Here is a 20869-nt window from a genome sequence, read left to right on the forward strand (position 1 = left end):
TAAATTAATACTGCATCAGAAACCTCCCAAGCAGATATCCAAAGTTCTTTGGCATTTCGCCAGTTGTTAATGAGATGTCTCTTCTAGTCCAGGGGAGTCTTTTGATCTTCTTCCAGAAAACCAAGAGTCGAAAGCCTTGATTTTCCCTTTTTTTCTTTTTTCCAGTCATTTCCACACAGTTAGTCATTATTAGAGTTATTAAAACCTTATTATATCAACAAATGCAAAATTTTTAGTCTCCCTTGCTTTCCTGCTGACCTTCAGCTTAAAGACAAACTGCTCTGGAGTGAGAAAAACCCATCACACTCGAAAAGCCCAGCTGGAGGGACCTGGAAGTGTGTGGGGAAGAGCAATTTTGTAGTTTGTTGCACAGGAGCACCAAGTTCACTAACTGGCTGATTCAGATTGAATCCCATTCAAAAAGAGTGCAATGGTGTGTGTTTCAGCCAGCCATCCAGCTGCTGCAACTATTCCCTGGGTGCCACCACACTGTCCTGTCTGTGTGTTTGGCAGGGAATGGGAGCTATGCTCCCCCCGGAGACACTCCACTCCTTCTTGCTTAGCTGTGCGGCTCAACATTTGAGGCAACCTTCACAGTTCTGGGATGCCGAGGAAGCGAACCAATAGTCACGTTCATCTGTACTGGCTCAGTATGACCTATTCTGACAGATGCTGCCTTTCATAGTCACGCCCAAGAGCCTTTCCGCTCCAGAGATCTGGGGCTGAACCCGGGATCTGCACGCAAAGGCTGGAGTAAGAAAGAGCCCTTGCCAGCTGGCCACGTTGGGCGCCTGCCTGGAGAGTGGAAGCCGGGGGTTGGAGGGACATCGTGCTGCTCCTGGCAACCCCCACCCAACCCGACGTCCTCCTCCGCCTGAATCCCGCTTCCCTCGGGACGCACTTCCCATCCTGGAGCGGCTGGGGTGGGAGGCTAAGCTGGCCCAAGGACTGGCCCAAGGTAGCTCAGCCAAGTTGCCAAGGCCAGCATTTAAGACCGCGCATCCTTTCCCCTCAGATGAGAAAGCCGGGATGAGTCATGCTAGCAGCCTGTGGCCTTGATGGGCTTTGTGGCAGCCCAGCCCAGCTGCTATAGTCCATCTCTGAACCGAGGAAGCGCAACTGGAGAGACAGAGCCCAGCACTTTTCTCACGGGACAGAAGCGCACGACTTCCCCCTCCCACTTGCCGCCCGCCCCAGTCTTTCTCCGGCGGCTCAGTTTAGTGCGCCAAGCGGCTCATCCCAGGTGGGAATTCGGGTGGCGCTGCTTGCAGAAGGAGAAGCGGCTGGCGCTAGCGGACACTCCCATTGTTCTTCTCAGGTAGGACTTCCGGGATCCAGACGAACGTTTTACCAAAAAGTATGGCTCGACTACTGATTTCCCATTTAAAGGAAGGCAAAACGACCTAAGTTTGGAGGACAGGTGAAAAAACCCACGAATTACATTTAAAGTTCTGCGAGATGCAAAGGAAAGCTTGTGTTTTAAACTTGTATTTGACAGCTTGTTGCTTGGTGCGGTTAACGGAATGGGGATATTGAGAAAGAAGAGACTTGGAATTAGAAGGTTAGGATTTAAGGTAAGGTTACCAGATTTTTTTTCAAAGAATCCGGGGACATTTTTTTTTTTTTCCAAAAGAGAAACAAATGTTATTTTTTAAAAATCATTTTTTAAAAAAATAACAAGTAATATCTTCTCTTCTGGGTCTCCTCTGTCGCGTGGCCTTCCTCTGGGCCCCAGCCTGATCTCTTGGAGTGCTATCTGCCCTGGAGTAGGCTCGGGTCGGGCCTTGGCTCGGCCCCGTGTCCTTGCCCTCCTGGTGCTCTCCTACCTTTCTTCCTCAGCGGCCGCAAGGTCGGGGCTCCCCTCTTTTTTCTCCTTCCTCTTTCTCTCTCTTCCTTCTCCTTCTCCCTGGGTTGGCTCCGGGGTTTTTACTGGCCCTGGAGCGACGCTGGGCAGTCGGCCACATGGCCGGGCGCTCTCGCTCCCGCCTCAATTTGGGTCCGGGGGGTGTGTGTCAGCGGTTCCCCCAGTTGACGCGCTGGGCATCCCTGGTTCCCCCTCGGCAGTGGCAGCGGCAGCGGTAGTCTCAGCAGCCCGGAGCCAGCCTGGTAGTGCACTTGGCTCTGGCTGGCTTCAGGAGCTGCTCATTGCCGTGGCACCCGCCATTTTGCCTAGTCATAAGTCCCCATATGATGTGTCTTGTGCCGTTGAACCAATCACGCAACATTCCTTCCCTACTAATAAATCTACAAATCTACAATCTGTTGGGGACAGATTTGTAAATCCAGGGACTGTCCCCGGGAGACGGGGACATCTGGCAATCATTCCGTAATAGGTCTTCTCCTGCCTTTGCCAGTATGTCAGCTTTCTCCGCCTCCTTAAAGAGGGCGTTCAGAAGCACTTGTATGTCTGGCCATATGGGATTGTGAGTGGAGAAGGTGGAGCAGTCTGGATGAGTCCCTCTGTCTTGCTCTTTGGTCACTGTGACCGAGCACCATTTGGGGCCGATCAGGATCTATGGGGAAGGGGGTCCACCCAGAAGTTGTGGAGGGAATGGGAAGAGAAGCTTGGTCAAGAGACTGGCTCATGTCAGAAGGAGGCCTGACTGCATCCTTGGCGAAGCCCAGGGCAGGGCAGGAAGGCAGCATTGCCCAGCGGGAAGGCATTCGGAGGCAAATCATCAGCAAGGAGCAGAAAATCCCCTCCCCTTCCCTCAAGAAGACTGAAGAATCTCTAGTCGGCCTTCAGGTGAGTTCAGCATCCCAGGTCTCTGGGGTGTTCCTGTCCATTACAAAGCTGACTCGAGGCTCCGTCAACTGAGCCCCTACACTCCTTGCGTACATGAAAGGGGCACAGAAAGGATGGGAGGCAGCCTTTTCCTGGAGCCGTCTTACCTGCAGCAGTTCACTCGCTGGCTGCTGACCCTTTTCCTCCATCACCTGGATGATCCTCTCTCTCTCTCTTTTTTTAAAATAATTTTTATTAACTGGCCAATCACATTAAATTAAATCACATCACATAATTACAAAGCCAAATTTTTAAATTTTGTTGGGGGAACCCATACTTCAAGATCCAAAGGGGGATTCAAATCATCTTCTTATTACTGCGTTAATGTCCAAATCAGTCCCATTCCACATCATATCTTGTTCATATAATTTCTATTTTTCCTTTACGATCTCTTCTGTTAGTCTCCTTAAGCCGATAAGCAAAATAATAATCCTGTGTGGATTTCCCGTTCCTCCACTAAGTCCAGATGGTTTCCATATATCTCCTTCGTAGATAGCATCGCTCTTTCCATCATGAATTTGGCATTTGTCGCTCTTAAGTCCCACCGAGGAGTTGATCCATGATATGTAAACAACTCTATTTCTCTCTTTCTCCTCCCAGACCCAAGAGCTCCAACAATGCCTCCCAAAATGGCGACGGCATTTTTAACTGCGTCATTCCAAAACTCTTAGCTTTCCAGCTTCATCTTGAAACATTGCTTTGGTTCGAAAGTTTATCTCCACACAGCCTTAAATCCACAGCTTAAGTCCTTAGTTTCTGACTCATTAGGGGAGGGGATTCTTGTTAAATCACATAAGAAAAAGGAAGGCAGGTTTTTTCCCCCCTCCCCCCTCAGTCATTTGTCATACCGTATCTTGACGTATCTTCTCATATTTTATTCTTGTCTTGTTATCAGAGATCTCTTCTGTCAGCAGTCTTTACTCCCCTTTTTTCTTGAAGCATGTGCAATTTATCTCGTCCAAATTGTTTCTTTTGAAGATGCTTGCAACTAGCGGCGCGAATCAGGGACGGCATCCAGGAGTGCCGGAATCCCACAGGAGGGCTTTGTGCCTAGTGCCCCCACCCCCACAAATTCGGGGGTGGTATAGGGCACAGCAGGCAAGGGCCGTCCCCCCCACAATCCTGGGGGGGTTAAGGAGGCTAATTACCCCCATCATAGCCTCCAAATTACCTCGTATGGGTCGGAGAGATGTTATTGTCAGCCATCTTCCGATGCGCCACCTAGTGGCCCCCACCTGGATGATCCTCTCAAGAGAGGAGAGTTTCCTGCAGAGTCTGGCCAGCTGCTCATCCCTTCTCCCTGCAATCTCCTTCTCCACCTCTTCCACATGATTCAGCAGACGCTTTTCTTCTTCTTCTTCTTCTTCTTCTTCTTCTTCTTCTTCTTCTTCTTCTTCTTCCTCTTCCTCTTCCTCTTCCTCTTCCTCTTCCTCTTCCTCCTCCTCCTCCTCCTCCTCCTCCTCCTCCTGGAACTGGCGCAGGTGTCTCAACTTCTCCACAGTCTCCTCTCCGGTTCATAGCAGGTCTGAGTGAGGAAGATGGTCAGCCTTCAAAACATCGGCAAGAGAATTAGGATTTGAATTGAACTGCTTCCACCCTCTCAGCTCACAAGTCCTCAGGGTTCTCCTTGACTGCTTTTCTGCCCGGGAGGACTCCCCTGAGTGAGTGCCTGAGGGCCCTGCTCTTGCCACTTACCACCTGGCCTGGGGCGGGGCCTGAAGCCTCATAAGGACTGCGTGCTGCTTGCTGCCTGCTGCCTGCTGCCCAGGAGGACTCCCCTGAGTGAGTGCCTGAGGGCCCTGCTCTTGCCGCTTACCACCTACCTGGCCCAGGGTGGGGCCTGAAGCCTCACAAGGACTGCTTGCTGCCGCTGCCCAGGAGGACTCCCCTGAGTGAGTGCCTGAGGGCCGTGCTCTTGCCACTTACCACCTGGCCCAGGGCGGGGCCTGACAGGCCTCACTAGGACAGTTGTTACTGCCGGAGGGGCACAGAGTGTTTTTAAATGTTTTTTTTAAAAAATTCTTTTGGATTTTTTGTATGTGGGGGGTGGGGGTGGGATGGATGTTTGGTTGGGCTTGGGGAATTATTTTTTATTTTGATGTTTTTGTAATTTTTACATTTTTTTGTTTGTATTGTTTTATTGGTTTTATTTGTTTGTTTAAGGTGTTATTTTGTTGTTAGGGGGAGGGGTCAGGGCTGCCGGGGAGTGGGCCCCAGCCCACAAAATGGCTGGGGCATGTCCCGCAGGGGGGGATGCCCTGGGGCAACCGATCTCAGTGATCACGGGTAGGAGGAGGAGTTACGCTAAGACTAGACCATGTCATTACAGAGGGGGCAGGTTTAGTCGTTGTCTGAGGACTATTCCTGCCTCCGGGTCTGGTCCTGACCGGATGGATACTAGAATCAGCAAGGGATACCCACATGACCTGAAGGTGCTGCTGTGCAATGCCAGGTCAATGATTCAGAAGACCACTGCCATCCATGACTTGATCATGGATGGAGGATTTGACCTGGCATGTGTGACAGAGACTTGGTTGGATGAAGCAGATGGGCCTGTCCTTGCCACTGCTTGTCCACCAGGTTTCTCTTACGCACAGCAACCCAGGCCATGTGGGCGGGGAGGGGGGGTTGCAGTGATTTTTAGGAAGTCATTAGTTTGCACCAGGCGTCCTATTGGGAAGACCCAGTTTTCCGAGTGCATGTTCTGGAAGTTGGGCAATAGGGGCAGTACAGGATTCCTTTTGGTGTACCGACCTCCCCGCTGCACCAAGGATTCCCTGCCCGAGCTGCTTCAGGTCGTGGCGGATGTTCTCCTGGAGACACCTAGCTTGGTCGTCCTAGGGGATTTTAACATCCATGCCGACACGACCTTACAAGGGGCCGCTCAGGACTTCGTGGAAAGCATGGCCTCCATGGGGCTGTCCCTGAATAAGTCTGGCCCAACCCATAGCCGCGGACATGCCTTGGACCTGGTGTTTACCTCTATGGATGTTGGTGATCTGACACTAAGTAAAAGCGAAACGAAAGAAGTGCCATGGTCAGATCACTTCCTGGTGCAACTGGACTTCTCTGCGACCCATCCCCTCTGCAGGGAGGTGGGACCAATTCGGATGGTCCGCCCCCGCCACTTAATGGATCCAAATGGTTTCCAGAGAGTGGTAGGGGATGCTTTATCCCATGTTGATGGCCTTTCAGCTGATTCCCTGGTGGCCCGCTGGAATGTGGAGTTAACCAGGGCTATTGACTGTTTGGCTCCGAAGCGCCCTCTCCGATTGCATGGAGCCCGGACAGCCCCGTGGTTTTCCACGGATCTGAGAGCAATGAAACAATCGTTGAGACGCTAGAGCGCCAGTGGCGGATAACTCATTCCGAATCTGACCGGACACAGGTTAGAGCTCAACGTCGAGCCTACCAAGTGGCGATAGCGACGGCGAAGAAGAATTTCTTCGCCGCCTCTATTGCATCTGCAGAAAACAGCAGCAGGAGACTTTTTCAGGTGGTTCACAATTTAGCGGAACCACCTGCAACATCGGGGCCCAGTACGGGCCACATGTTCTCCTGCAATGATTTTGCAAAGTTTTTTGCAGATAAAATCGCTCAGATTCGGGAAGAAGTAGACTCCACCGTGGGAGCAGGGCCGGGGCGGGAGAGTGCTAGAGTTCTGTCTAGTCAAGTTGAGTGGGATCAATTCCAATCTGTTACCTCCGAGGATGTGGACAGGCTGCTTGGACGAGTGAAACCAACCACCTGTCTCCTGGATCCTTGCCCATCCTGGCTTATAAAAGCTAGCCGGGAAGGACTGGGCGATGGGCTTCGTGGGGTGGTGAATGCTGCCCTCCGTGAGGGAGCCTTCCCAGACCCGCTGAAAGAGGCGGTTATTAAACCGCTTCTTAAAAAACCATCTTTAGATGCGGCCACGATGGCCAACTATCGCCCAGTCTCAAATCTTCCATTCTTGGGCAAGGTGATTGAGCGAGCGGTTGCCGAACAACTCCAGGCACGCCTGGAAGAAGCGGACCATTTGGATCCCTTCCAGTCGGGATTCAGGCCTCATCATGGGACTGAAACTGCCTTGGTCGCACTGGTTGATGATCTCCGGCGGGCTAGGGACAAAGGTGAGAGCTGTTTCCTAGTTCTGCTGGATCTCTCAGCGGCGTTTGATACCATCGACCATAACATCCTTCTGGACCGTCTTCAGGGTCTGGGAGCTGGAGGCACTGTCATACAGTGGTTCCGCTCCTTCCTCCTGGGCCGTGTTCAGAAAGTGGTGGTGGGGGATGAGTGTTCAGACCCCTGGGCTCTCACTTGTGGGGTGCCTCAGGGTTCTGTCCTCTCCCCCATGCTTTTCAACATTTACATGCAGCCGCTGGGAGAGATCATCAGGAGGTTTGGGCTGGGTGTTCATCAGTATGCGGATGATACCCAGCTCTACCTCTCTTTTAAATCAGAACCAGTGAGGGCGGTGAAGGTCCTGTGTGAGTGTCTGGAAGCGGTTGGAGGATGGATGGCGGCTAACAGATTGAGGTTGAATCCTGACAAGACAGAAGTACTGTTTTTGGGGGGACAGGAGGCGGGCAGGTGTGGAGGATTCCCTGGTCCTGAATGGGGCAACTGTGCCCCTGAAGGACCAGGTGCGCAGCCTGGGAGTCATTTTGGACTCACAGCTGTCCATGGAGACACAGGTCAAATCTGTGTCCAGGGCAGCTGTTTACCAGCTCCATCTGGTACGTAGGCTGAGACCCTATCTGCCTGCGGACTGTCTCGCCAGAGTGGTGCATGCTCTGGTTATCTCCCGCTTGGACTACTGCAATGCACTCTACGTGGGGCTACCTTTGAAGGTGACTCGGAAACTACAACTAATCCAGAATGTGGCAGCTAGACTGGTGACTGGGGGCGGCCGCCGAGACCATATAACACCGGTCTTGAAAGACCTACATTGGCTCCCAGTACGTTTCCGAGCACAATTCAAAGTGTTGGTGCTGACCTTTAAAGCCCTAAACGGCCTCGGTCCAGTATACCTGAAGGAGCGTCTCCACCCCCATCATTCTGCCCGGACGCTGAGGTCCAGCGCCGAGGGCCTTCTGGCGGTTCCCTCATTGCGAGAAGCAAAGCTACAGGGAACCAGGCAGAGGGCCTTCTCGGTAGTGGCGCCCGCCCTGTGGAACGCCCTTCCAGCAGATGTCAAAGCGATAAACAACTACCTGACATTCAGAAGACATCTTAAGGCAGCCCTGTTCAGGGAAGTTTTTAACGTGTGATATTTTGCTGTATTTTTGGTTTCTATGGAAGCCGCCCAGAGTGGCTGGGGAGGCCCAGCCAGATGGGCGGGGTATAAAGAATATATTATTATTATTATTATTATTATTATTATTATTATTATTATTATTATTATTATTTTCACATAATGAACAACAATGGGAAATAAACTCCATTTAGCTGCATTCAAAGGAGAACTTACCTAATTCGCATTTCTTGGAAAAATATGGAGACCAAAACAGCAATCTTTTGAAATTCACACCTCTGAATTTCTCAAGGTTGACCCAGCCAGGTAATGTTCACAAAAAATGAATTTATGAGGGTAAAGCACGTATCAAAATCTTTATACGAGAAGGTAGCCACCCTAGCATTTGATTCATTTTCAGAATAATAAATAAATAACAAACTGATATGGAGAAAGATGAAATGGGGAGAAGTTGAAATGGGCAGATTTCCCCCTCCCTCCTCAGTCCGGACTTGCTTCTTGAAGTGCTTGTTCCCTCACTAGTAACAAGAGGGACACTTCCAAGGAGGTCTTTGCTTTCCTTGTCCAGGTCTGCTTGATAGGCCAGAATTTCCCCTCTCGCTTTCCTCCGAATCTCCAGGCGGCGACAAAGAGAGGAGATGAATATTCTACTGGCTTCTTGGGTCCAGTGGCCTTGCTATAATAGGAAAGTAATTGACTGGAGGAAAGAAAAGTACAGAGGTTTTCAACCTTTTGGGGTCCACGGCTCCCTGGACCAACTCCCTTCTTTCTGCGGCACCCCTGTGGGGCTCAGGAGACCAGTTAGGTCCCCCCTTGCTTGCCTCCCCTCCCCCTTTCTTGAACAGCCTCCCTTGCGGAGTGCTCTCTCAGCCTCCTCTCCCCTCTCCTTAGGAGTCCTCCTCTTGGTCTCTGAGCTGCCCCCGCTGCCCCCCAGGGGCCTGGGACTTGCCTGTCCATTCCCAACAGCAAGGGCCCCTCGCCAGTTGGCTTGCTTCCTCTGAGGCCGCCTCAGCTCCTGGCAGCCCACACCCCCTGGCCAGCCCCAGAGGCACCATTCTCTGGGGGAGAACAGCTGGGCAAGCCTTGGGGAGGCAGAGATGGCATCCGAGGAGGGAGGGAAGGAAAGAGGGACAGAGGCCAGTGTCTCCCGCGGCACCCCGACCATCATTCAAGGCACCCCAGCTGCCACAGCACACTGCTTGAAAACCACTGCAGAACTGGGATGGGAAAGGTTTCTAGTCCAACTAACTGGTCTGGAGAAGAGGAAAGGCAGCCATGCTTGCTCCTTTGTCTTCTCCGAGGAGACTTCCAGCCTGACTTCTCATCTTGAGGCCCCAGCGAGAAGTGGGAAGAGGAGGAGGAGGAGGAGGAAGCATCCCAAGAAGAAGTGTGCTCCCCACCAGTAGGTGCTTCCACCCCCCACTCCTAAATCTGCTTCCAACAGATACTGGGGGGGGGGCATCCTGCACCATCTGGTCAATTCCTGGTGTTAGGAGAATTAGAAGGTCTAAGATATAAACACATACATAAATACCGTAAGTAGTTCTCATCACAAAAGAATATGCAGGTAAACCCATGAACAGACAGGTAAACCCATCAACAGGTTTCCTGCCAGACAGGAGTCTGCTGTAGGCCGCCCCTTCTGTGATGTATGTATGATGTATGGAGGGGTGGTCTTGGGCTCCAGGGTGGGCAATTTCAAATGTCTATAGAAGGACTTGGTTTGGGGTCTCTTCCTCCCTCCTGCGTGGGGGGGGGGGTGAGACCCTGTTGCAACAGGTAATAAAGATCTGGCTTACTAGCTGCTTTGCTTCTCAGTATTCTCTGGTTGGCCTCTGTTATTTTCTCCTACCGACAGAGAAGCTACCAAAGGACTCTATGTGGGCTCTGAGGTACCCCAGAAGGGAAAAGGAGCCGTTTTTTCCTTATAACACTGGCCACCAGTCCCCACCCCCTTGCAGCTGACCCCTTGCTGCTATCTGCTTTGCAGGGTATTGAGGAGGCATCCTGCTAGTCAAAGGAGACATGGACTTAGTTGTTGTAATGGTTATAGGGGTTGCTCGTGTGTAAGTTGCCGCCACTCCTGGCTAGGTTACCTGGTTGAACCCTTTCTGTCTGGACAGCCCTTCACTTCGTGGCTGTTTCAGTCGCTGGCAGAATCCGTCAGTGGGCGTTTCTTGAACTTCTTCCAGCAAAGAAGTTCTTTGACGCCAAGTCTCCTCCTACTCTCCCTGCGCGGAAGTCTTCTGCGCAGGGAGGGTGTGGGCAGCGGAGCACCCGTGCTCTCCCCGCTGGTCTCCGGTGAAGAGTCCTGGAGCCTCCTCTCCGATTCCCCCATCTGCCCCCTTTCTCCACTGGTGTTACGCAGATTTCCTTCCCCAGCAGATGGGCTGCCTCTCTGCCTGCTGGGACCCTCTCCGGCATCCCTCTGGAGCCTTCCCTCCGCCTCTGGCTCCGATGGCAGTTCCCTGACATCCACCTCCCCCCCAGGACCCCCTCCACCCCCGGCCCGACTCCTCTGAGGATTCAAAACCCGCTTCCCACCCGCTCCGATCTCTTCCCGCGGGGTGGGCCTCCCAGTCTGATTCTTCTCCCTCTGACACCTCCCCTCCTTCCTCTTCGGAGGCAGGAAAACCAACAAAGTCCTCTTCGTCGTCTGTGGTTCCAAATTCTTCCTCCCAGAATCTTGCTAGTGGTTTTGGTTTATCTGGGAACAGGCTGTGGAACTCTTAACCAGATACCCGTCATTGATTGCCTCAGCGGGAACCCACGTGTTTTCTGACCTGGGTTCTCCCTCCCAAGCTACCAAGTACTCCACCTGGCGCCCTCGCCACCTTGAATCGAGTATTTCTGTGGCTTGGTTGTGGTGTTCCCTCTCCTCTACCCGCGGGTGGGTGGTGACTCCTCCCTTCCGCCCTGGAAATTCCCGCGCCTCCCTGTACGGTGAGAGTAGGGACCTATGGAACACCGGATGTATCTTCATGCTGTCAGGCAACTTGAGCTTGAATGCCACGGGGTTCACCTGCTGTGTTACCTCAAAAGGTCCCAGCCGCCTCGGCTGCAACTTCTTGCACCCTCCCTTAAGGGGTAACCCTTGGGTTGACAACCACACTCGGTCTCCCACCCGTATGGCCTCCCCCTCCCGACGGTGCTTGTCTGCCTGCCTCTTGTAAACTTCCTTGGCCCGCTCCAAGTTCATCTTGAGTTGCTGGTGCAAGGCTTCCATTTCTTCCACAAACTGCTCTGCCGCAGGTAATAATAATAATAATAATTTATTATTTATACCCCGCCCATCTGGCTGGGCCTCCCCAGCCACTCTGGGCGGCTTCCATAAAAACCAAAACTACAATAAAATATCACACGTTAAAAACTTCCCTGAACAGGGCTGCCTTAAGATGTCTTCTGAATGTCAGGTAGTTGTTTATCGCTTTGACATCTGCTGGAAGGGCGTTCCACAGGGCGGGCGCCACTACCGAGAAGGCCCTCTGCCTGGTTCCCTGTAGCTTTGCTTCTCGCAATGAGGGAACCGCCAGAAGGCCCTCGGCGCTGGACCTCAGCGTCCGGGCAGAATGATGGGGGTGGAGACGCTCCTTCAGGTATACTGGACCGAGGCCGTTTAGGGCTTTAAAGGTCAGCACCAACACTTTGAATTGTGCTCGGAAACGTACTGGGAGCCAATGTAGGTCTTTCAAGACCGGTGTTATATGGTCTCGGCGGCCGCCCCCAGTCACCAGTCTAGCAGCCGCATTCTGGATTAGTTGTAGTTTCCGAGTCACCTTCAAAGGTAGCCCCACGTAGAGTGCATTGCAGTAGTCCAAGCGGGAGATAACCAGAGCATGGACCACTCTGGCGAGACAGTCCGCAGGCAGATAGGGTCTCAGCCTACGTACCAGATGGAGCTGGTAAACAGCTGCCCTGGACACAGATTTGACCTGTGCCTCCATGGACAGCTGTGAGTCCAAAATGACTCCCAGGCTGCGCACCTGGTCCTTCAGGGGCACAGTTACCCCATTCAGGACCAGGGAATCCTCCACACCTGCCCGCCTCCTGTCCCCCCAAAACAGTACTTCTGTCTTGTCAGGATTCAACCTCAATCTGTTAGCCGCCATCCATCCTCCAACCGCTTCCAGACACTCACACAGGACCTTCACCGCCCTCACTGGTTCTGATTTAAAATAGAGGTAGAGCTGGGTATCATCCGCATACACCCAGCCCAAACCTCCTGATGATCTCTCCCAGCGGCTGCATGTAAATGTTGAAAAGCATGGGGGAGAGGACAGAACCCTGAGGCACCCCACAAGTGAGAGCCCAGGGGTCTGAACACTCATCCCCCACCACCACTTTCTGAACACGGCCCAGGAGGAAGGAGCGGAACCACTCCTTCCTTCCTCCCCCCTCCACGGGAAGGCCCTGGGGTGACACCCATAATTGGCCATGAACGGGCTCATTCCCGTGGACACATGTTCAGCGTTATTGTATGCAAATTCAGCCAACGCTAGTTTCTCTACCCAATCGTTCTATCTCTCGCTGACATAGCAGCGTAGGTATTGCTGGAGTATACTGTTCGCTCTTTCTGCTTGCCCGTTGGTTTCCGGGTGTCTCGCCGTCGAGAAGCCCACCTCGACCTGCAGCAAGCTCATGAGCTTCCTCCAGAACCGGGAAGTAAATTGTTTCCTGCTGTCAGGGACTCAGGAGCAGGAGCACTGGGGAGAGAGGAAATGGAGAGCGAAGGGGAAGAATCCGAGGGCAGCGTAGGGGAGTATGACAGTGGCCCAAGAGATTCCATGAGCTTCTCCAGCGAATCAGAAGATTCCCAGAAGGGGGCGCCAACGGTCAGGGCAAGGGGGGTCCCAGGGGGGACGCACCAGAAACAAGGAGACAGAGGGGAACCCCAAAGCAGCAGTGGGGGATAGGGACCAGTTTCCCCACCAGAGCGTAGTGGGGGGGAAGAGTCACATGTGTCAGGGCCAGCGTCTCCTCCAGCAGGGAGAGAGAGTGAGTCAGGGCTGACCACGCCTCCAACGGAGGGGAGGTCAGTTGCAGCTAGCCCCCCCCCAGAGGGGGAAGCAGTGACAGCAGCAGCAGTGAAACGGTCAGGAGAAAAGTTACCGGCTGGGCGCGCGCGCCGAGTTCAAATGTACAGGCGCGGGGAACAGCAGGAGACCCGGATGGGGAACCAGCTCCTAAAGCCCGCTGGAGGGAGGGGGAAGGCTCAGGGGACTCAGCGTCAGAAGAGTCTAGAAAGGGCGAGACCCCAACGGCCAGGCGGAATCAGAGGCGGAAGGAACTGAGGAAGAGGTGGAGTAAGGCTAGAATCTTAAATTGGTGTCAGGGGGGAGGAGACTCAGACGGAGCATCGGCGGTCTAACAGTTGAGACGTAGAGCTGCGCGCTGCGGCTCTGGAAGTGAAACTGAACTTCAATAAAGTCTTTGTACCTAACAACGAAGCAGCGTTGGTCCTTTGTGAGCTGGGACCTTGGGCAGCTCTGACACCCGCGATCTGAGATGACCCTTGAGGGAGCTCCATACAGCCTGAAGATGTGATCCACAAACAACCTGGCTGTTTCCTCTGCCGTCACCGCATGTGAGCAAGCTATGAAATGGCACATTTTCGTCAGTAGATCGACTACTACCATGACTGCTGTCTTCCCCCTTGACTTGGGCAATTTGGAGAAATTTACTGGCAGCTTCGCTTGCCCACGGAGCCCACACGCTTCCGCCTGCGTGTCTCTGCTCCGGACCCCCAGTTGCAGTTAGCAGAGCTTAGCACAGCGACAGAAGCAAGAGCCGATGATGCCTTGTGTGCTCAATAAATCAAGTCGACGCTCAGTTTCTTCCTTATCTTACAAATAGCTTTATTCTCTTACAAAAACAACAAATCGTTACTTCCCCGGAGACACGGCTCCCATCTTGATCCTCTCCCGGATCTGGCTAGACTCACTCTGCGTGTCAGCGTAGTCAGACACTCCCAGTGTTCTATGCCCGCCTCTGAATGTGAGACGTCACTCAGAACTTCTTAACCCTGTAAGTTCTGACTCTCTCCATACCCCCTCTCGTATCACATTCTGAGAGGACTTGTGAACACACCTTTACAGACTTCTGTGTGTCCCACACCTTCCCACCTGCCTGTTGAGTCTCCTCACAAATCTCTGGTTCGCACTGTGCGAGACCGACCCACACATTTGTGACTCGAAACCTCTCAGGTGGAATTCCCTTTGTTGCCCGTGAAGACCGCCTGGGCACAAACTGGGGTTCTTCTTCTGACCCACTGGGGCCAGCAAGTGCGTCTTCTTCATCAGACGACTCCCCCTCTGACTTGACCCGTCTGTGAGCTTTCTCCATCACTCTAACAGGAGATGAGGGCTCACTCTTGGACACTCCTTTCACAACCTGTGGAGACGCCTCCCCCTGGTGCTGATCCTGATCATCGAACAGATCACCATTACCTGGCTCTCCCTCCTCCTCAGATTCGGACAGACAATCTGAGACAATGTCATGGCTGACTTTGCGCCTTGACCTACTTCCCTGCTGCTCATTGAACTCAGCATGCTTACTGACCAGAAGCTTGGTCTGATCACCTTCTGGGTATGCAAATCTCCACCCCTTTGTCGCGGGCTCATACCCACAGAAGATCATTTCCTGGTACCTTGGACCACCCTCTTGCTGCAGACACTTTGGTACAGGCACCAAGGCTCTGCAACCAAACGAACGGAAGAAATGCACCTGCGGCTTCTGTCCGTTGAGCAAGAAATACGGGGTGTCACCTACCACTGCATTGTAGCACCTGTTCATCGTGAAATTGGCCGTTTTTACTGCCTCCCCCCAGAAACTGTGAGGCAACCCAGAGTCACACAATAGGATCTCTGTCGCTTGGACCAGAGCTTTACTCCTCAGCTCTGCCACGCCACTCTCCTGAGGCGAAGTCACCTTGTGACGTATCCCCCTCTGGCGAAAGAAACTCTTTAGAGCAGACCCAGTGACCTCTGAACCACGGTCACACTTGAATCCCTGCACCTTGGTGGAGAACCTCTGTTCCACCTCCACAACCCAATCCCTGATTAGTTGCGTTGCTTCCTCCTGCGTTTTCAGCGAAAAAGCCCAGGAGTTCTGAGTAAAATCATCTGCCAAAATCAGCAGAAACCTGGCTTTGCCCAGACTTGGCTGAGGCATAGGCCCAAACAGGTCTGCGTGCACAAGCTCAAAAGGCTTTGTGGTTACTCTCTCCACCCTGGGATAACTGTATCCCTTGTTCTTGGCTTTCCTGCAAGCCCTGCAATTTAGGGTTTTACCACATTCTCTTACCTTGCACCCTTTGGTGCATTCTGATAACATCTGCAAGTCATCACAAGACCCATGTGCAATCCTCTTGTGCCACACGCATGCACATGAAACATGAGTGTGAATGTTAGCTTTCCCAGCTTTCCCAGCATTCCCCACTCCCACTTCCTCCAGTGGAGTTTCTAGAACAAAGAGGTTGTTCTGATTTCTCTCAACACGTACCAGTTGCTTCCCCCCTCTGGAAATTGTACAGACATTGTTCTCAAAACAAACCATATACCCCTCCTGTAAAAGACACGGTACAGATAAAAGACAATGTTTCAGTCCCGGCGCCACGTAGACATCCAGCTGCGCCTGCAAGAAAGAAACAAAAACATTCCCGGCTTTTGTTACAAGCCTCTGTGACCCATCAGCAAAACACACTGATTTCCCAGCTGAAACAGCTCTGCAGTTCATTATCTGGACACCAGGTGTCTCAGGCACGAGATGTCTGTTAGCAGCAGAGTCAATGACCCAACGTAGCACATTGTCCTTCGTTGCCTTAGCAACAGAGTTCCTTCTGCCCCCCTCCTTGGGGCCTTTACAGGTGTCTTTCAAAACAGCCATGGAAGCAGACAGCTGATAAGCACCTCCTTCCCCTTCCGGCCGTCCCTGCGACTTCCCACGCTGGCCTCTTCTCCCGGGCTGGTTCCCATGGGAAATGTCCTTGGGACTTTCCTGCCCTTTCTCTCTCTGTGGACAGCAGCGGCGCAGGTGTTCAGGGGAACCGCAAACATAACAGCGACGAGTGGAAAAAGCCTGAACTGAGCACTCTGCTGGTCTGGCCCCTCTGGATCCTGAAGAGCCGCCCGTACCAGCTTTGCCCTCTCTGATGCGTCGTTCTTCTTCATCCCCCAAACGTCCTGCGATGTACTCCATCGTCAGCTGTTGTGGGTCCATCGACTCCAGAGTTAGACACAGATTGTCGTAACTCTTGTCCAGAGAGCTGAGCAAAATATACACTTTCAGCTCCTCTGAAAAATCCACTTGCAGCAATCTCAGCTGGTTGAACACAGAAATCATCTCGGTTACATGCTTTCTGATGCTTACCCCAGGACGCAGCTTCATCTCAAACAAGCGTCTGGTGGTGTGTATCTTTTGGGACCTTTGCTGGCAGCTTCCTTGCCCCATGGAGTCCACACGCTTCCGTGGCGTGACTCTGCTGAAGTCTCCGGGCAACAGCTCCAGCTAGCAGAGATTAACACAGCGTCAGAAGCAAGCCTCTGTGTGCAGCAATAACTCAGGCAGACGCTCGGTTTCTTCCTTATCTTACATGTAGCTTTAATCTCGTACAAAAACAACAAATCGTTACTCTCCCGGTGACAGCGCACACATCTTGACCCTCTTCCGGATCTGGCTAGACTCACACTGCGTGTGTCTTTTCCTCTCTCTCAGAGATACCGACCACTCCCACTTCCGTGTTCTAAACACACCTCTAGGAATGTGAAGCGTCACTCAGAACTTCTTAACCCCGTAAGTTCAGACTCTCTCAACACCCCCTCTCGCATCACATTCTGAGAGGACTGGTGAACACACCTTTACAGACCTCTGTGTGTCCCTCACCTTCCCACCTGCCTGTTGAGTCTCCTCACAAATCTCTGGTTCGCACTGTGCGAGACCAACCCACGCATTTGTGACTCGAAACCTCTCAGGTGGAATTCCCTTTGCTGCCTGTGAAGACCGCCTGGGCACAAACTGGGGTTCTTCTTCTGACCCACTGGGGCCAGCAAGAGCGTCTTCTTCATCAGACTCCTCCCCCTCTGACTTGACCCGTCTGTGAGCTTTCTCCATCACTCTAACAGGAGATGAGGGCTCACTCTTGGACACTCCTTTCACAACCTGTGGAGACGCCTCCCCCTGGTGCTGATCCTGATCATCGACCAGATCACCATTACCTGGCTCTCCCTCCTGCTCAGATTCGGATTCAGACAAACAATCTGAGACGATGTCATGGCTGACTTTGCGCCTTGGACTATTTCCCTGCTGCTCTTTGAACTCAGCATGCTTACTGACCAGAAGCTTGGTCTGATCACCTTCTGGGTACGCAAATCTCCACCCCTTTGTCGCGGGCTCATACCCACAGAAGATCATTTCCTGGTACCTTGGACCACCCTCTTGCTGCAACCACTTTGGTACAGGCACCATGGCCCTGCAACCAAACGAACGGAAGAAATGCACCTGTGGCTTCTGTCCGTTGAGCAAGAAATATGGGGTGTCACCTACCACTGCATTGTAGCACCTGTTCATCGTGAAATTGGCCGTTTTTACTGCCTCCCCCCAGAAACTGTGAGGCAACCCAGAGTCACCCAATAGGACTTCTGAAACTTGAACCAGAACCCTACTCCTCAGCTCTGCCACGCCACTTTCCTGAGGCGAAGTCACCTTGTGACGTATCCCCCTCTGGCGAAAGAAACTCTTTAGAGCAGACCCAGTGACCTCTGAACCACGGTCACACTGGAAACCTTGCACCTTGGTGGAGAACCTCTGTTCCACCGCCGCAACCCAATCTTTGATCAGTTGCGTTGCTTCCTCCTGCGATTTCAGGGTAAAAGCCCAGGAGTTCCTAGTATAATCATCGATCAAAATCAGCAGATGCCTGGCTTTGCCCAGACTTGGCTGAGGCATAGGCCCAAACAGGTCTGCGTGCACAAGCTCAAAAGGCTTTGTGGTTACCCTCTCCACCCTGGGATAACTGCATCCCTTGCTCTTGGCTTTCCTGCAAGCCCTGCAATTTAGGGTTGCACCACATTCTCTTACCTTGCACCCTTTGGTGCATTCTGATAACATCTGCAAGTCATCACAAGACCCATGTGCAATCCTCTTGTGCCACACGCATGCACATGAAACATGAGTGTTCCCCACTCCCTTTTCCTCCAGTGGAGTTTCCAGAACAAAGAGGTTGTTCTGATTTTTCTCAACACGTACCAGTTGCTTCCCCCCTCTGGAAATTGTACAGACATTGTTCTCAAAACAAACCATGTACCCCTCCTGTAAAAGACACGGTACAGACAAAAGACAACAATTCAGTCCCGGCGCCACGTAGACTTCCAGCTGCGCCTGTAGGAAAACAAGGTAAACATTCCCAGACTTTTTTACAAGCCTTTGTGATCCATCAGCAAAACACACTGTTTTCTCAGCTGAAACAGCTCTGCAGTTTTTTATCTGGACATCAGGTGCCTCAGGCACGAGATGTCTATTTGCAGCAGAGTCAATGACCCAACGTAACACATTGTCCTTCGTTGCCTTTGCAACAGAGTTCCTTCTGCCCCCCTCCTTAGGGCCTTTACCGGCGTCTTTCAAAACAGCCATCGACGCAAACATCTGATAAGCGCCTCCTTCCCCTTCCGGCCGACCCTGGGACTTTCCACGCTGGCCTCTTCTCCCGGGCTGGTTCCCATGGGAAATGTCCTTGGGACTTTCCTGCCCTTTCTCTCTTTGTGGGCAGCTTCGGCGCAGGTGCTCCGGAGAACCGCAAACAAAACAGCGACGAATGGAAAACTTTACAAACTTGCCTTTGGACGTCAGTGCCCCCCCACTCTTGCCAGCAGCACTCCTAGAGGCTTCTCTGCATTGAGGCTTGGGGACGTGGCTTTTGGCTTCCAGCTCTGTGGTTTCTCTGCAAACCTTCTCCAGCTCCTGCCAAACAGCCTTGGCACTCTCAAGACCCTTGGACTGGCCTTTCTGGCCTGCACCCCCAAACTTAGGTGCACAGCCTCCAGAGGAACAGCTAGCCACTGCTTTCCTCTTCCCAGCTTTCAGCAGCTTTCCAGCACACGGCTGCCTGTCACTTTGGCGTGTCAAAGCATCGCAGCAGCTTCCTGACACGGCTCCATCCCACTTTGGGCTTCCAGGGCGTCCCACAGCCCCTCCTTGACTCTCTGGGCGTTCCCCAGCTTCTGTGCAGCATCTGGCCCCCTCTGGGCGTCCCTCAGGCTGGCGTCTAGCCCCCTCTGGTCTGGCTCCCACTTTCTTCAGTGCCTGCCACTCGACCCAGGGCTCCTTCCCGTCTGCCTCCTCAAAAAGGACTGCACGCGACTCATGGCTCTCTGCCATCTTCTCCCCCGGGGCCCAGCTTACTTACGACCAGTAGCAGCTTCTCCCGGCACCCGGTATCAGCACAGCTCCTCCCAGCGAGCTCCTTGCCTCATGATCAAAGGCACAGCTCCCCAGCTGGCTGGCTTTCCTCTCAGCGTCTCGGCTTTTCGGCTTTTTCTCCACTGCCCTCTTCCTTGGCAGGAGATCACACAGCACACATCGGCACGAACCTGGCTTGCTTCACAGCGTCAGCTGATCTTCCATAACCTTTTGGGACCTTTGCTGGCAGCTTCCTTGCCCCATGGAGTCCACACGCTTCCGTGGCGTGACTCTGCTGAAGTCTCCGGGCAACAGCTCCAGCTAGCAGAGATTAACACAGCGTCAGAAGCAAGCCTCTGTGTGCAGCAATAACTCAGGCAGACGCTCGGTTTCTTCCTTATCTTACATGTAGCTTTAATCTCGTACAAAAACAACAAATCGTTACTCTCCCGGTGACAGCGCACACATCTTGACCCTCTTCCGGATCTGGCTAGACTCACACTGCGTGTGTCTTTTCCTCTCTCTCAGAGATACCGACCACTCCCACTTCCGTGTTCTAAACACACCTCTAGGAATGTGAAGCGTCACTCAGAACTTCTTAACCCTGTAAGTTCTGACTCTCTCAACACGTTCTTCTTCATCCCCCAAACGTCCTGCGATGTACTCCATCGCCAGCTGTTGTGGGTCCATCGACTCCAGAGTTAGACACAGATTGTCGTAACTCTTGTCCAGAGAGCTGAGCAAAATATACACTTTCAGCTCCTCTGAAAAATCCACTTGCAGCAATCTCAGCTGGTTGAACACAGAAATCATCTCGGTTACATGCTTTCTGATGCTTACCCCAGGACGCAGCTTCATCTCAAACAAGCGTCTGGTGGTGTGTATCTTTGCCCCAGCTGTTGTTCTATGATGCACTCTCTCCAGTGCACGGTAGGCCTCCTGCGCAGTCTCAAGCCCCTCAACCAATGGCAGTTGCGACCCCTCCAAACTGAGCACTATAGCTCCCAGGGCCTTTTGATTCTTTCTCTGCGACGCATGTGCGCTCGCAATATCTGCTGCCGAAGCTCCGGCTGCTGGTTGGGGTAACGGAGGCTGTTGGACGGCTTCCCACAGACCCTTGGCGACCAGCCAGGCCTTGAGCTTCCTACTCCACTCCTCCCAGTTCTTGCCGTCCAGCTTTTCAAAAGGGACGGAGTACGATTCATGGCTGTCTGCCATCTTCTTCCCCGGGGCCCAGCTTACTTACAAACAGTAGTAGCTTCTCCAGCACCCGGTACAGCACAGCTCCTCCAGCGAGCTCCTTGCCTCACGATCTAGGCACAGCTCCCAGCTACAGCTGGCTTCAGCGTCTCGGCTTTCAGCTTTCCTCCCTGGCAGGAGATTGCAGCACGCACACACCGGCACGGACTTGGCTTGCTTCACAGCGTCAGCTGACCCCCATAACCTTTGGA

At 52.8% G+C, this 20869-nt stretch overlaps 1 protein-coding gene across 1 annotated transcript in view; it reads right to left on the minus strand.

The window, feature by feature from the left end:
* Positions 1-20231, minus strand: part of LOC310753750 (inositol polyphosphate 5-phosphatase OCRL-like) — a gene marked incomplete at both ends in the record, with an annotated part of 76396 nt that extends 56165 nt beyond the window's left edge. Inside the window, 2 exon segments of the mRNA XM_083595095.1 lie at positions 16160-16346; positions 20037-20231. Coding sequence (XP_083451221.1) covers positions 16160-16346; positions 20037-20231 — 382 coding nt within the window.
* Between the last annotated feature and the right edge of the window lie 638 nt (positions 20232-20869).

Source organism: Podarcis filfolensis (genome assembly GCF_964270895.1).
Source record: "Podarcis filfolensis genome assembly, chromosome: W".
NCBI classification, from domain to species: domain Eukaryota; kingdom Metazoa; phylum Chordata; class Lepidosauria; order Squamata; family Lacertidae; genus Podarcis; species Podarcis filfolensis.